Genomic DNA, 14,675 nt, shown 5'->3' with positions numbered 1-14,675 from the left:
AAATCCCAAAGCCATTGTTGTGAAGGGATCTGTTTATTTGAGAACAAATGGCACAGAGAACAAACCTGTTTATCTTCCTGTATTTTATTTTATGGAGGTTCAAAAGGCAAAGCAGGAATTCTCAGAACTGCAGGGCAAGCAACAGCCACTCTGCTGGGGGAGGCAATCAGACTTGGGCAGTAACACCTGTGCTTTTGCTATTTAAAAGGAGGAGGAGTAGTGCATATCTGTAAGTACCTGGCATAAAAATTCTAGCAGTACTACATCATAATAAGAACAGTGGATTCTACTGCATTATACCTTTATACATGTTTTTATCATAACCAGTTTTTATATACAGTATATAACTATTTCTATAAATGTACAGCTCTGCATAAAGACACTTCCTATAACAACAGGCAGAGTATTAAACATAAATCCAACATGGGCCAGCCATATTATAATATAAATCTTGAAGAAGGCAACATTGTTTAGCATACAGTACTATGTGGTTTTCTGTTTTAAATTCTTACAGTGCCTGTTGGAGTCCCTAAACACACCTGCAAACACAAACCAGTTCCATTACATCTCTGTACAGAATTACTTAAATAGACCATCACAGTAGTTTTTTAGATGGTAATATCCCAAATAAGCCTAAATCTTTTTGACATGTAGCAGCATACTTATTAACATGTTCCCCAGAATGATCTGCATTAGAGGAAATGTGCATTTAACATTATCTTCAGTAGATAATTAAAAAGTTTATGATATTCAGCTGAAGGCACTTACTAAACACACCCCTTTCGAAGTCCCTGGCTCCAGACTGTAAATCACCCGTTTCAGGAAGATGATAGGTTTGAGCATTCTTCACTTACCAGGTGTTTTAAACCAGGTTTTAAATATAATAAATAATTGGTCAGTTCATTACTGTATGGTGCTGAGACAAAGAGCAAAGTCTGTGCTTTGGGTGATTTCTCACTCACACACAATTTACTGGTGAAAATACTGCTGAGAACGGCAGACCTTGGAAGAACAATGTCCTGAAGGCAAGGGAAAACATCTTCAACCACTGGTACCTTTACACCAATTTTTGCCTGACAGTCTTTTAAATCTTGGTGACGTAATTGTTGGGAAACAGACCTTGTTTCCCTCGTAGTCTTCCTGTCCACCAGCCAGAAGGATCTGCAAAAAGGACAGCAAGGTAAGGGGTGAGGCTCTGGAAGCCTTTCTGTGTACTTGGTGCAATCTTGGCAAAGCTGTGCCACTCAGGGAGAGCCTTTTTGAGAAGAAATGAGGGGACAGACTTTTTTTAAAAGTGTTCATCTTTTGGCAACATCATTTTGCATTGAGGAGGGTGCTTTGGAGACCCAGAGCTGGAACTAGTTAATTATATTTTGCTGCTTGTGCTACAGCTATGGTTTAGGCTAATTTTTCTCTAGAGCCAGTGCCAGAATTACTGTCTAGGTGTACAGCTTGGCAGTTCCCAGTGACAGGCCCTTGGTCTCTCTCTGGCATGCTCTTGACTGAAGAGGTTGGACTGGGGTGGATGGAGATTTCTCTGCCCCCTGAGCCATCATGGAAATTTGGAAGCCTAAGAAGAGAAGAGGAAGTGGGGTGGCTCAGAAAGCGCTGTCCTAACTCCTTGTGGCAATGGACCTCAAAGAATTGTAGCCAATTTTGTACCTTCTTTGATGATGTCAATGACGTCGTTGGCGTTGAAGCTGAGCTCGTCCGTGTCCTGCGCGTCGTAGGCGTAGAGCGCGCGGCACTGCGGCACCTGCGGCTTGGGCTTGGGCTGCGGCTTGGGCCTTCCTCCGGCCGGCGGCGGGCGGCTCGAGCTCTGCCTGCGGACACTGCGGACACCAAGGGCTCAACCTCAGCTTTACCAAACCCCTCTTAATGAATTCATTTTAAAGAACATCATATAGAACAAGGAAAACACATTTTCTTGAATGTCACAACCATTAAAAGTAGCAGTGTGAGACCTCTCTGTGAGAGAGACAGTTTCCATTTTTTTCAATGGAAGTGGATGAGTAGGTACTTCCCAACAGCAGTTCAAATGCTTAGAAAACATTTAGTGTCCAGGCTGAAATGGAAGCAAATGTGCACATGCGGTTCATGCATATCTTGGTATCTACACAGCTTAGGCTGTGTCTCTCCCCTTGCCCCAAAGTCACCAGTGATTTAGTTTTCAGTATCAAAAATAAAGTTCTAGCTCACAGGCTTGCTACTTTACCATTCTTGTGACTAAGCTGTAACAGAGACTGGTATCTCTTAAGTTGCCTCAGATTCCAGGGCCATCTATGGACTTGTTCTGTTATAGCCAACTCTGAAGCAGCAGGGGAGATGCTGCACAAACTGTCACAGCTGTGACCACTCCAAAGATTAGGAAGGGGAAAGAGGGAAGAAATGCATTTTGCCAGCTCATCAGCTAATAAAGGCTGGAAGAGAGAACAGGTATTAGACTCAGTATGTCAGTTTAATAGTATATGTGCTGAATGACTAAAAACGTAATGTAATGATGTGGAGGAGAATGAACTGTGATCATGTCATGTAATTAATGCCATGGTAACACAGCTTTTGCAGAACAGGGTTACAGTTACTTACATGAAATCCTAGGCTTAGTTTTGTCAATAAACCTCTAATTCTAATTTTGTAGTGAACTGCACCAGAAAATAAGATCTGTAGTATGGATTATAACAACGCTTCAGTTCTCAATGTATCTATGAGGGGGAGAGATTTTTCTCCCGTTCCTCAGCATCTACTGCCTTTGCTCAGGATAGGAGACATGAAACCTAGACCTACATATGGAAATGAAGGAATTCAGCACAAGTCTTGGAAAATATCTCAGCTTTTACACAGCTACAGTAGAACTACAGAATCTCATTTAAGATGTTTTGCTGCTGGGGGTGAGCCTGCTGATTTTAATCTTGGTCTTGTGCTGGATTGTTGGTACCACTACATCCTTCTTGGCAACTTTACTAAAAAACCTAATTCTACTCCTTAAAAATTATATCTGCTTATATATGGCTATGGTCTTGAAATAATAAATTCACACCTCTTGTAGCTCACAGCATCCTTTTGAAAAGGAACAGGCACAGAAATGTGTCTGAAATGCACCGCTGAATACAATTATCTTGTTTCTTTTCAGTGTATTAATAAAGGAGCTCATAATGGTCAGGAAGACAGCCTTGGGAATGTCACTTTTGTGAGAGTACTTCCTTAGGTTTGTTACTGCTGCAGAACACCTGGCACGTCTGGTTTTGGTTTTAACCTATGGCTTATGTGTTTTTATTGTTACATGAATGGTAGTCTCAAGACAAAGTAAGATCTAGTATTAGTAAAAGAGTTTAGGAAGAAGCTGACATGTGACAACATTTCACCACCCAAACCATGGAAGTTATTACACGATGGAAATGTGCCTGTTGACATGTGCTGATGGGTTTCAAAGTGGTAAATAAGTAGCAGTGGCCACTTCTTTCTGATTTCTTTCTTATTTCAAGATTGATCTTAAACATAAAAATGCTCTAAATATACCTGAAATATCTTATGTCTGACACTTGGGTTAAAATGACTGCCATTAGACCAATTGCAAAGACCTCTGTACATGCCTAACCCCGCTTGAGGGCTCCATGTTTAGGAACTAGAAAGCTCCTCAGGAATCTCATGCACTTTCAGTTCTCAAAATCTATCAGTTGTGCACATTTACATACTATTTGATAATTGTGAAGTGTGTAATGTTCACTAATGTTTTAATTAATCCACTTAATAATCAGCCTGTTGAAGCACACAGCAGCAGAAGTGCAGAACACCTGCTAAGGAGTTTGTCTGCTGACAGACAGCTGAGACAGGACTGCTTGTACAGAAAGCTGCTCTTGATATGGTTAAAAATAAATAGGTTTTGGCTGGCTTCAAGAACCCCCATTCATGCAGATCCATGGGAAGTCAGCAGCAAACTGCTTCTTCTAAACTAAATTCTTCCTTTTTATCCCTAGAACTGCTGAATAAGCAGCAGTCTTTGACAATTAAGTGACACTCAAAATTCCCACTACAGTCAAGCTCCACTAATGTTCTACTGAGTGGAGTAAGGGCTGAGTTGAAATAGAAACTGTTGGGTCACTGCAAACCCTTAAAATTTTTTTAAGGCCTTCAACATTCAAATTTAAGGTGTTAAACCAGAACTGCTTCACCTTTATTCCTACAAGTCTAGGATGGAGTATGTAGTGTTTTGGAATCTGGTGGAATGGATAATGATACCTTTGTGTACAGCTCAATAGCACAACCTGGTGATTAATGTACAGAGTTTATCAGTCATGAACAGTTTGAGTGTGTAAAACTATTTGCAAAAATGGACACTTTTTATCAGATTCAATGTAAAATCTTACCCAGCTGCTCCTTGGTCAGGTACTTTCAAGAAATCCAAGCTTTGTGGTTGTTGTGAAATCTTGCCTGATCCTCCTGACGTTTGCCGTGGTAAAGCTGGTCGTGTCATACTTGTGTACAACAGGTTCTTCTGATTGGCCCATTGATTTCCTGGCATCTGGGGATGGGCTGCAGATTGGGGGGGATTTATTACTCCATTTTGCTGCTGACCTAGAAATAAATAAAGGGTGAGTGCATGCAGTCCCAATGCCAGCTCAGTGAAGGTAAACCTTTGATGGCTTAGCTGTCACTCAGCTCTCAGAGAGCCCCATTATCAAGGAATCCAAAACCACAGTCATGTTGAAATGTTGATTTATACCCGATTTCTGGTCTGCTGGCAATCTGTTTGGGGTTTCCAACATCATGCACTTGTGCTCAGGTTGAAGACATGTGCCCTGGGTGTTCCAAGAAAGCACAAGGATTAGCTCTCAGCTGAGTTCCTGTTTAACTAACATGGTTAGCTAACCAACTCCTCTCTAAAACACTGCACAACATTTTATCCAGATAAGGGTTAATCCAAAGCTAGCCAAAATTTCTTCTCTTTTGAAGTTCAAACTCAGTCTACCACATAGTCAAGGAATTTGACTGTTTTTATTAAGTTGCTATAAATACTTGTCTATTTTAACAAGTATGCGGGTGGGGGGTGTTTGGGCTATTTTATTGTTTTGTTAAAAAAAATGCCTTGATGCTATTTTGATAGTTGAAAAGGAGTTTGAATTGTCTAGGACTGACATAGGTATAATGCCTTTAACCAAATAATTATGCCTCTAACTTGAATTTAAAGCACACCCACCCATGTCTGAGCTACTTGCAATATCAGGGCCTAAAGAGCTCATCTGCATACTTTACATTCCTAAAACATTTTTTTGTTTTCTATTGGATTCTATTAAAAATCAGTTTCCTCAGTTACATGGGTGACCCTCTCCTCTGCTATTTGTGATTACCTCTGCTAAACATGAGCAGAAAGAACAGCTGTGCAGAGAGAATTCATAATCTCAGCACCTGGGAAAACCCTACTGCCTGTAACATCTGGTCTTTGCTTCCGATGTTCTCTGGGTACTGTGGCAGAGCTTAAGGGTCATAGACTCCTGTGTAAACCCCACTTTGCAATCCAAGCCAGCATGGCACATACATTATGGTGATATAAAGAAAGGTTTGGGTTATTCTGAACCTGTACAGAGCATGCTGTTCAGCTACTGCATCACTGATTTCAAAACAAGATGGGAAAATAGCAGAGATAATTGGGACTTTCAAGGAGGAATTTGCACAAATTGTAATATGGCTTCAAACTTCTTGAAAGTCTGGACATTTTACCTGGAACTCTTTTGTAACACCTGTCTGCAATTTTGTTTGTCCAGCTATGTGTGGCTACTTTCCAAGAGTTCAACATTCAAAAAACAACCAAATAAACAAAAAGCATTGTAACTGTAACGTACGGAGAGGTTTGTAGGAAAGCCTACTCACCTTTTAAATGTGATAGCCCAATGCCCGAGGGTCAACACAGCACTTAACTTCAGTAACACCACTTCTAGCTATAGAACTGCTGAAACAGCTTTTGAAAATACAAACCAGATTGTCCTTGCTTGAACTGATGCTCTACAATCTCTGTTTGCTGACAGGTCAGCTCTTACAGTAATTTCCCACTTCACTACCAGTTCTGGCAGATCACACAATCTAGTTTGACTGATAGAGATGTGAGGATTTGGAATGGTCTGTTTCATTTGGTGACCGAGACTGGTCACATGCCTAACTTCCACCATTAGCATTGTGCTTCTCAGTAAACAGCAGCAGACTGAAAGAGGACTCTTCGTTAAAAAGAAAGTACTCTGGGAGTGTAAGTAAAAAAAAAATCTCTTGGGAAACACTGAGTCAATAGAACATTGTTCTCCTCTGTGAGTCCACAGGCAAAATTAATCATATCTGCCCAGGGCAGAAGTGGAACGCCCTAATGACATCGGTCCCCTGCAGAAAGAGCCATGCTGATCTCTGGCACGGCTGCTGTGTCCCAGCACCAGGGCTCCCAGGAGTTGTAACGTGTCTGCCAGGGCAGGACAATGAGACACAGGTTGCATTCTGTGCTGTGCTGGCTCTGAAAGCAGGTTCACTGTGAAGCTTTGTCTATGGCTTGATAGGCACAGAGCTTTTGTACCCTTCACAGTGGAGATGGCTACAGGGTCAGGTTTAGATTCAGTGTCTGAACAAGTCACAATCACATCAAGCAGGACAGCTCCAGGGGAATATCCAGCAAAACACTTCATAAAATGCCTACAAACAGATGCTTTCCAGGCAGTATCTTTCAAAGAGAAATTTAAACTGTTACCATAGTTTTTTTTAATGGATAAAACTTGCCAGATGACAAGAGAAAACCAAAAGCCTCCATTTGGAATTCAGTTTTGTCCAAGCTAAGAGGACTTACCTGGAGGAGGTGGTGCAGCTCTCATAGGATAAGTCTGATTTTGAGACCTACTGGAATATCCTCTGCCTTGGGTAAGGTTCCGTCTAGTAGGACCTAGAAGAAACCAGCGACATTCTGTTTCCCCTTCACAACTACATTTATTAGCTGGCTGCCAGACCCCCTGTTCTGTGATGAGAAAGCTGATCTTCAGGAATAAGGAATGTGACTCCTGCAGGGTTGCCCAGGCTGTTATAAAGCATTTGGTGCAAAAAGGATGACTTTGGGATATTCTCCCTTTTGTAATGCATTTCAGCTGCAAGATACAAAGCAAAGCCTTCTTGAAACTACAGGAAGCAAGGCCCAGAACACTGACAGCTGTAGAGCAGCAAGGGACTCTGATGTACCCTTAGGATCTTTGTGTGTTATGGAGAAATTAATAAAGGACATGGTAAGGCTAGAGCCATGCATGAACAGAAAAAGTCAACCACTTTCTGATTTTATAAACCCCTAAATTCTAGAGGAAATTTTTACTTACGGGAATTCTTTGATAGCCCTGGTCCAATGCTGATTTGCAGCACTTTATTACTTGGTTTGAGAATAGCTACATCTCCTTGGCCTTGCATAAACTGCACTTGTCGAGAACCAGCACTACTCCAGGGCCCCCAGCTCTCCTTCTTCAGCTTCACTTCAAGTCTGACAGAAGTGTGTGAACACAAGAATGAAAAAAACCAGAATTGCTACATTAAATCAAGGCAGTATTGCTTGGCAGCAGGTAACTTAGAAATATAAAATTAAAAGCTTAGACTGAGAATCTGCATTCCATGAGTGACTCAGCTGATACAACCACCTAATTAAACCCTTTTTCCATGTTTTTTTAAAAAATGTTCTTCTTAATTGACATTTTAACTTTCTTGGTACAGCTTCTCAAAGAACTGGAGAGGACAGCGAGCTTTGAATAAAAAAGTGCAGATCCAAGTAGGAGATGTGTCAGCCCTGAGCCACAGTCTCTGCTAGCGCTGCTCGAGTGCTTTGGTTTGTGGGCACTCCCTGCACACAGAGCCAGAGGTACACACACACACACACTGGTGCATCTGAGGGTGGCTGTGCACTGCCCTGGCTGCTCTGGGGCTGTGCTGTGCTGCAAGGGAACATTCTGCATACAAACACACACCTCAGCCTCTTTGTTTTACATTCTTTCCCACACAGGCACACACACACATTCTTTCCCAGCATTTCCACACTATCCATCTGCTCTGAACTGAACTCAGGATTTTAGGCAAGACCCCAGAAGTGCAATACATGATGTTTACTTCTGGTACTGCCTTTGCATTCCCATTGTAGAGGAGTGTTTGCTATACGAATGTTCCTTACTTCAATTCTCCTTCTACACCCTTTCCAAACAAAAATAGTCATCTCCTGTTGCTTTTCATAATTCCTCCACCTTTTTGAAGGCAATAAAATAAACACACAAATCCAAGGCCTGCTGTTGCCCATCACCTTAGTGAGTGGAAGTATTAACAAAAGCACGTTTGTTGGGATTGTTTCCAGGATGTCCTCACAGCCAAACTGCATCAGACATGCTCTAAGTTTTCACACTTGTTTCTAAAAAATGTTCCAAATATCATTTGCTTTTGTGAGGCCTCCTTAGAATTATTTTTCACCCTGCAGTCTCCAGCAGCAGCTGTGCAGAGGCCCTGTCCTGGTGCCACGGTCAGGAGAACAAAGGCAGCTCTCCATGCACACACACAGCAGGAAGTGTCCAGTGGCCCTGGTAAATGCTAACCTGTTACTCTGACAAGGCAAGCACAAAGTCTGGTCTCCTTGCACATACAGGGTTCTACACTATGCTCCTTCCTATTATTGCAAACAATGTACAACTTGCACTCACTTATTTGCCTTGGAAGCAAGAACAAAACATTTATCCCCAAAAGCCCATTGAAAAAAGCCATAACTCACGTATTGCTAAATTTCAGAGGTAGTTTTCTTTGTGTTTTCTCTTCGTATCTTTTAGATAGGAGGCTTAAAAATTCTGTTTTGAAGACTGATTCGAGCAAACTATCGTATTCCTGTTCATGTAGAATGAAAATATCATCCTGCATGGTGCTGCAAGGAAATCAGAGCACACACCATCCAGTTTAAAATGTCGTCAGCAAATACAGCCAGCATTATAATGACATTTGCAGAGTACTCATGGTTAATTTTTAAAAACACAACAAAGTCCAAGCATCATTAATTACACAGCCTTGCTTCAGAGGTTTGGTTTTTTTCAGGGTAATAGAATAGCTGAAACCCTTTTGAGAGACAGGAATACTATTTAGTCATTTTACAGTAATTGCTGTTAGCAAAAAAACATGTGCTATTAAAGTCACAATTATAATCTTTCTCTTCAGTAATGGCAGATTTTGTGACAAGAGATAAACTGGAAATTCAAAGGTTACTGAAGCAAGTCTGAAACCCAAAGCAAGCAAATTCAAAAAGAGAGCTTTCAATTCCCACTTCATCAATCAACTTATTTTCCCTGTCCTACACAGATGACTCTGTCAATGGCAAAAATACATTCCAAGTACTAACCTTAAAGAAACAGAAAGAATTCTCTCCACTTCCATCCTCCGCTTCAAGACTTCCTTCACCTGGCCCTTCTCTGGGCCCTGCTTTATCTTTTCACGCCCGATCAGGTAAATGCACTTGGGAGTGAGGACGAGATCTCGCTTCACGCTCTGAAACACAACATTGAAAATACACAGCCGTGTCCTGCGTGCTGTGACCCTGAGCTGGGCACTTCCTGGGACAGGATGGTGGAGACAACTCTGACTCGCAGCAGAACTCATCTTTAGGGGATGTTGCTGTTCCACCCACCTTAAACCGTCTGTCATATTTAGTTACAGTGTCTGCAAAATCGATCTTCTCTCGCTTGCCCACAAACTGGCGCAGCTCGGGGTGTTCCTCCATGCCTATGTAATCTCCCACAAAATTCCTGTTAATGCTGTTCCGTCTTCTCTCTTTCTTGTTCAGCAGCAGGTCTGATGCTTAAATACAAAACATAAACATCGATTAATAGCATCTACTAGATTTCCTAAAGTCATGCTCTCAAAGAGCCAACTGTTTCACACAATCTCTTGGGAAGTGATAACCACATTGTTTCTAATATGGAAAAGCAGTGAAGCACCCCTACTAATCCTTTAGATAAGGATATAGATGATCACTAAATCCATTCCTAATGAAATACATTTACGGAAGAAGTTCAGTAGTTCTGGTTAATTGGGAGAACTTTTGGAACTAAGAAATTTCTAACTCACTGCTAGAAAGTAAAGATTAACCCTTCCAAACCCAGCATGTTAATTCACACAGCCCAGGTCACACACAACTAAGTCCCAGGAGAGTCCATGGATTGATCTTATCACCTACAGATTATTCAGATCCAGTGTAACTGTGGGAAGTTTTCTGCCTCCCCTGCAGTAGCATCTCTGATCTCTGTCCTACTCAGTCTGGCTTTGATTTGAGAGCAAAACAGTGGGCAGCCCAAGAGATCTGTGCATGCAGAGCAGTTGACCTCATCAGTGGTATCTTAGAGGTCCAACAAAGTGCAATCATTATGAGACAGTCACCTGCAATGCAACTTCTGCCTACAGAGAGGGAGATATTTCCTTCCTCTCTGTGCCCACCGTTCCTGGAACCATGTGTGTGTGAAGTCCCTGCCATCAGAAGTTCTGACCTACCTTCTTCTCTCATCTGCACGTATTTTTTCCTGGCTGCGTATTTCCTCCACGCCTTCTGGATGGCCCTGGCATACCCATCATACTTCCTCTCCCTCATCTCTTCTAACAGAAACAGCTGCAGAAAGATACAGTGGGGTGGGTCAAACATTTTACATGCAAAGTTCAAGAAAAAGCTCTATTTTATTTTCGACAACTCTCCAGTGCATTTCACTCTAGACTGAAGCTGGTGCCTCCTGCACAACTGTGGGATCTGAGATTGGAATGTTAAGGTGGCCTTTCTGGAAGAAATCTCTGATGCTAGAGTGGCTGTGGCTGTTACCAGTCTACCCATTAATTTCCAGACCCCATGATGAAGGAAGAGGAATATGGATTGTCCCTGAAATATTCTACTGGTGCAATGCAAGATTCTCCACTGGCCATTTCTTCAGCTTCCATCCACACATTCTCCAAAATTCCTACTTCTCTTGTCAGAATGCTGCCATGTCCGTGAGGATCTGTGCAATGTGTAACATAACTGTTCACAAACAACTTTCTTCCCTGGATGAACTTCATGCCCTCATGTACACTGGCTCCATTCTCTCTCACCACTGAAGGTTGTCAGCTGGCTGCAGGACTTGTAACTATGACCTTATAATTCACAAGCATGACATAGTAATATAATATATTATATAATATATAATTCATATGACATAGTAAGATTTTTGGGTCTAGAATGTTGGAAATCAAGCAAAAATACTGTTTTATTAAAACAGGAATGGAAGGTGCACCCCCTTTTTCTGAGAATTTCCCAGGTCCTATTAAAGCACGTGTAAATTCAATGTATTAGAACAACTTCATAATTATTGTAGGATACACCATATTCACTATAGCCTTTTACAGACTTCAGTTGAATATGGTTTTTGTCTTATCAGGAGCACAAGCATTTGGCTAAATTAGAGCATTCAATCAGTCTACTGACGTGACTGCTGCTTATTATTTCCCCGCATTGAGCTTTAAATATTCACAGGAGTTTTCTTCTAGCTTTCAAGAGATAAAACTAGTAAAAATGGGTATGTGGAGAAGCAAAGCTAGGCTTTAAGATTTTTTTTTTTTTTTACTTTACTGATCTAAACCATGCAAATCTAGAAAAACACTGTTGTTCATACTGATCTGAGAAAGGAAACTTGATCTGGTGCAAACCATTTCCTCAGAATCTCACTTGCTCCTGTACAGAGTTATTTATTCAGGTGTGTGATGGAAATGTAAATAATGAAGCCTTTCTGCCACCCATAAAACCTTATTTCACAGTTGGCAATTCTCCATCTGCAGCAAACTTATTTTTAAAAAAATTAAAATCTCTTCCTGAACACAAGCACTGGCTGGGGTTTCAGCACAGGCACAAGAGCTCCTGGTGCAAAAACATCCTCAGCTGCAGCAGGGCCACGACCAAGCCTTTGTGCAATTCAGCTTACAGTGACAATATTGATGCTGTCTCTCATGAACACTCACTGTTTATTTCTCTAACAATAATGCTAATTGCAAAACCTCAGTGCAAAATAATCTTTCATCTGCAGCTGAAGGTCACCATTAAGGAAGTTTGACTAAATCGCTGAGCTAAAATTCTTAACCTATAGAAACAGAGCTACTACATAAGCCCTTTCCTAAAATATGCATTATAAAGCCTCCCCTTACATTCTCAAGCAAATCAAGTATTTTTCATCTTTAACCACAACAGGTGCTCTTTTTGGTGGAAGAAAAAAAATTTCATTTACTGTCTAAAAGATTATTTTTCTCAGAGGCAATACAATCCTAGCCAATACTTTAGTAATATAAGATGAAAGATAATTGTCTTTCTTAATAGAAGATAAATTACTCTTTAAAATATTCAGTTCATATAAACATTTTCAACATAAAATAAAATAAGCCCAGACTTATTTTGGTACTTATTTTAAAAAGTTTTCATGGCATTAAAAAAAAAAAAAAATAGTAACGAAAACATATACAGTAAGTGAAAGCATTAATTTAAATTCAAATCAAAACACAATCCCAAGAAGTTTCCAGTCAATTTCATGCTGTCCTAACCTGCAGAATGCCCTTCAGTAAAATTCACAGGTACACCATTAAATGACACATCCATGCAAACAGGACTCAGCATCACAACAATGCATCAGGATGGAAAGCTGCTTCCACTGGACAACAATGCCATCCTCTCAAAAGAGCCAGTAGCACATCATGTTGGGGTACAGATCATTAACTGCATCCATCAATCCCATGGCAGCACTTGCCACTTGGCTTCTGAACAGAAGACAGACACCAGGAAATCACACCAACTTTGTAAGACCAAACTCCCAATAATCTCCAGGAAGAAATCACAGCTGTGCTCCAGAGGAAGCAGGTAAAGCTCACACTCCCTCAGAACTGGCTGGCTGTTGTTGCCATGACCAAGTAGGATCAATCCCATATTAGTTTTCTGCTCTGCCAACATGCCACTTGAAGTACTGTAATAAGCAACATCTCAAGCACTGTATGCTGTGGTGTATAAATATGTTTCTCAGATGTAGACAGGAATGTAAATCCCATTATTCCTAAACAGTATCTTACCCTTTTTATGGCAGATACAACAAAATTTCTATTATAACTTGGAGAAGCATTCTTTTTTTGCCTTTAACAAATATCTTCCCATGTGATTGGACACAGCAGCATCATTGCCTGCATTACTGTTGTTCTACAGAGAAAAATATATGTTCCTGGAACAGCAAATGATAGCCACAGAAGTGTTCAGCTTTTATTTTAGCATCTAACTTCAAAGCACCAAGAAATCAATGCTCAGCTGCAAGTTGTGCTACACAAACTAAGCCCCATTGCTTCTGATGCATCAGGAATATGTGAGGATGAGTAGAGCACAGATTTTCCTTAACAACTTCTCTGAATAGCAAAGTAAGAAAATTTTCTTCCCAACAGATTTTGCACAATTTAGTAGCAACAGGATAAAACCAGCCTTGTGATGCTTCCCTAATATTCTCTTTGGGATTTCAAGTTGCAGTCATTCTGGAACAGTGTTTACTCCATGCCGTGTAACATATCCTCACCATCCCTAGGGACTATTCTACCTTCATCAGTAGTTCTTGTTACAAGAAGAGGACCAATGTTCAAGCATCTTCATAACCCATTTTTCTTCTTGATGCATTTAATTCTCTTTGTATTAAATACCAAAACCCTGCAGTGGCCTTACACAGTGTGTCCTTCACACAGCCCCTATGACAGATGCACTCAGATGCATTTGTCTTAGATTTTCACACTTCCCCCACCTCAGCAGGTATCATACTCAACTTGAGCAGGCAGGACTTTAATTTCAGCAAACAGTTGTGCATTTAAAGAATTGCGTTCTGGCACACTTACAGACTCTGGAGCTTTGATGAAGACTTTGGACTTCCCCAGCTGGTACTGGTCAGGATCCATGTTGACTGACTGAAGCAGGTGGAGGACTCCTTGTTTCTCTTCTCCTTTCCATAAGGGCCAGGTTGCTTTGGTCAGAATGGCATACCTTAACCACCAAGCAGAAAAGATTAAACCCTGGGGTCAAACCGCAGCAGCAGCACACCACCACTGACTCTTGGCCAGCACTGCCCATGGGGAGGGTGGCAATGGCAGCAGGGCTTGGTGTGTGTGAAGATGCACAGTATTAAGATGTTTCTTGTTTAGTGAGACCAAACAACTGAAAAGGACAACAGTGCTCTGGAGTCTCCCATTTCCAGATGTGAAGTTGCCGTCTGGTAACTGCAGCAGCTCACTGCAGGAAGTTCTGAGTACCTACATCCTCGGAACTCTAAACTGATTCCCAAGCACACATCCAATTTCTCACTCAAGCATTCTCTCTCTGCCTTATTCTTACAAAGGTCTTTTCTGCTTCTGAGCAAGAGACCAGCTTGTCCTTCTAACCCACCTGCTCAACAGCTGGGCTGCATTTAGCAAGGAGCCATTCCTGGCCCTATCCCAGGAAGCCTCTGGCTTGGCTTCTGGTGGAAGAAGAAAGCATCAGTGATGTTGGTGCTGCCTTGAGGGCACACAGGGAACTGACCCCACAAAGGGCCCAGAAGGAGCAGGGAATTGCTCTAACTTGTCTTTGACAGAAAGAAGCATTTAGCCTTCTCTCTCATGTAAACCCCTGAGAATGAAGTAGATGC

The 14,675-nt window shown here is 41.4% G+C and overlaps 1 protein-coding gene across 5 annotated transcripts in view; it reads right to left on the bottom strand.

The window, feature by feature from the left end:
• Positions 1–66: 66 nt before the first annotated feature.
• The window catches only part of MYO1E (myosin IE), a 226,095-nt gene continuing 211,486 nt past the window's right edge, over positions 67–14,675 (bottom strand). For 3 of the 5 annotated variants that reach the window (XM_015638490.2, XM_015638488.2, XM_015638489.3), the window contains 10 exons: positions 13,891–14,035; positions 10,513–10,627; positions 9,653–9,822; positions 9,368–9,513; positions 8,753–8,899; positions 7,332–7,489; positions 6,818–6,910; positions 4,365–4,572; positions 1,663–1,832; positions 67–1,161 (listed from right to left, as the gene is read on the bottom strand). In XM_015638490.2, the coding sequence (XP_015493976.1) occupies positions 1,085–1,161; positions 1,663–1,832; positions 4,365–4,572; positions 6,818–6,910; positions 7,332–7,489; positions 8,753–8,899; positions 9,368–9,513; positions 9,653–9,822; positions 10,513–10,627; positions 13,891–14,035 (1,429 nt within the window). In that variant the 3' untranslated portion in view covers positions 67–1,084. Of the gene's footprint in view, positions 1,162–1,662; positions 2,421–4,364; positions 4,573–6,817; positions 6,911–7,331; positions 7,490–8,752; positions 8,900–9,367; positions 9,514–9,652; positions 9,823–10,512; positions 10,628–13,890; positions 14,036–14,675 lie in introns of those variants that run through there. The other 2 variants (XR_001523440.2, XR_001523441.1) reach the window with 2 other exon arrangements.

The sequence above is a fragment of the Parus major genome, chromosome 10 (assembly GCF_001522545.3).
Source record: "Parus major isolate Abel chromosome 10, Parus_major1.1, whole genome shotgun sequence".
Lineage (NCBI taxonomy): Eukaryota > Metazoa > Chordata > Aves > Passeriformes > Paridae > Parus > Parus major.
The sequence above is the reverse complement of the archived record's forward strand: the minus strand, read 5'-3'. Positions and strand labels throughout refer to the sequence as shown.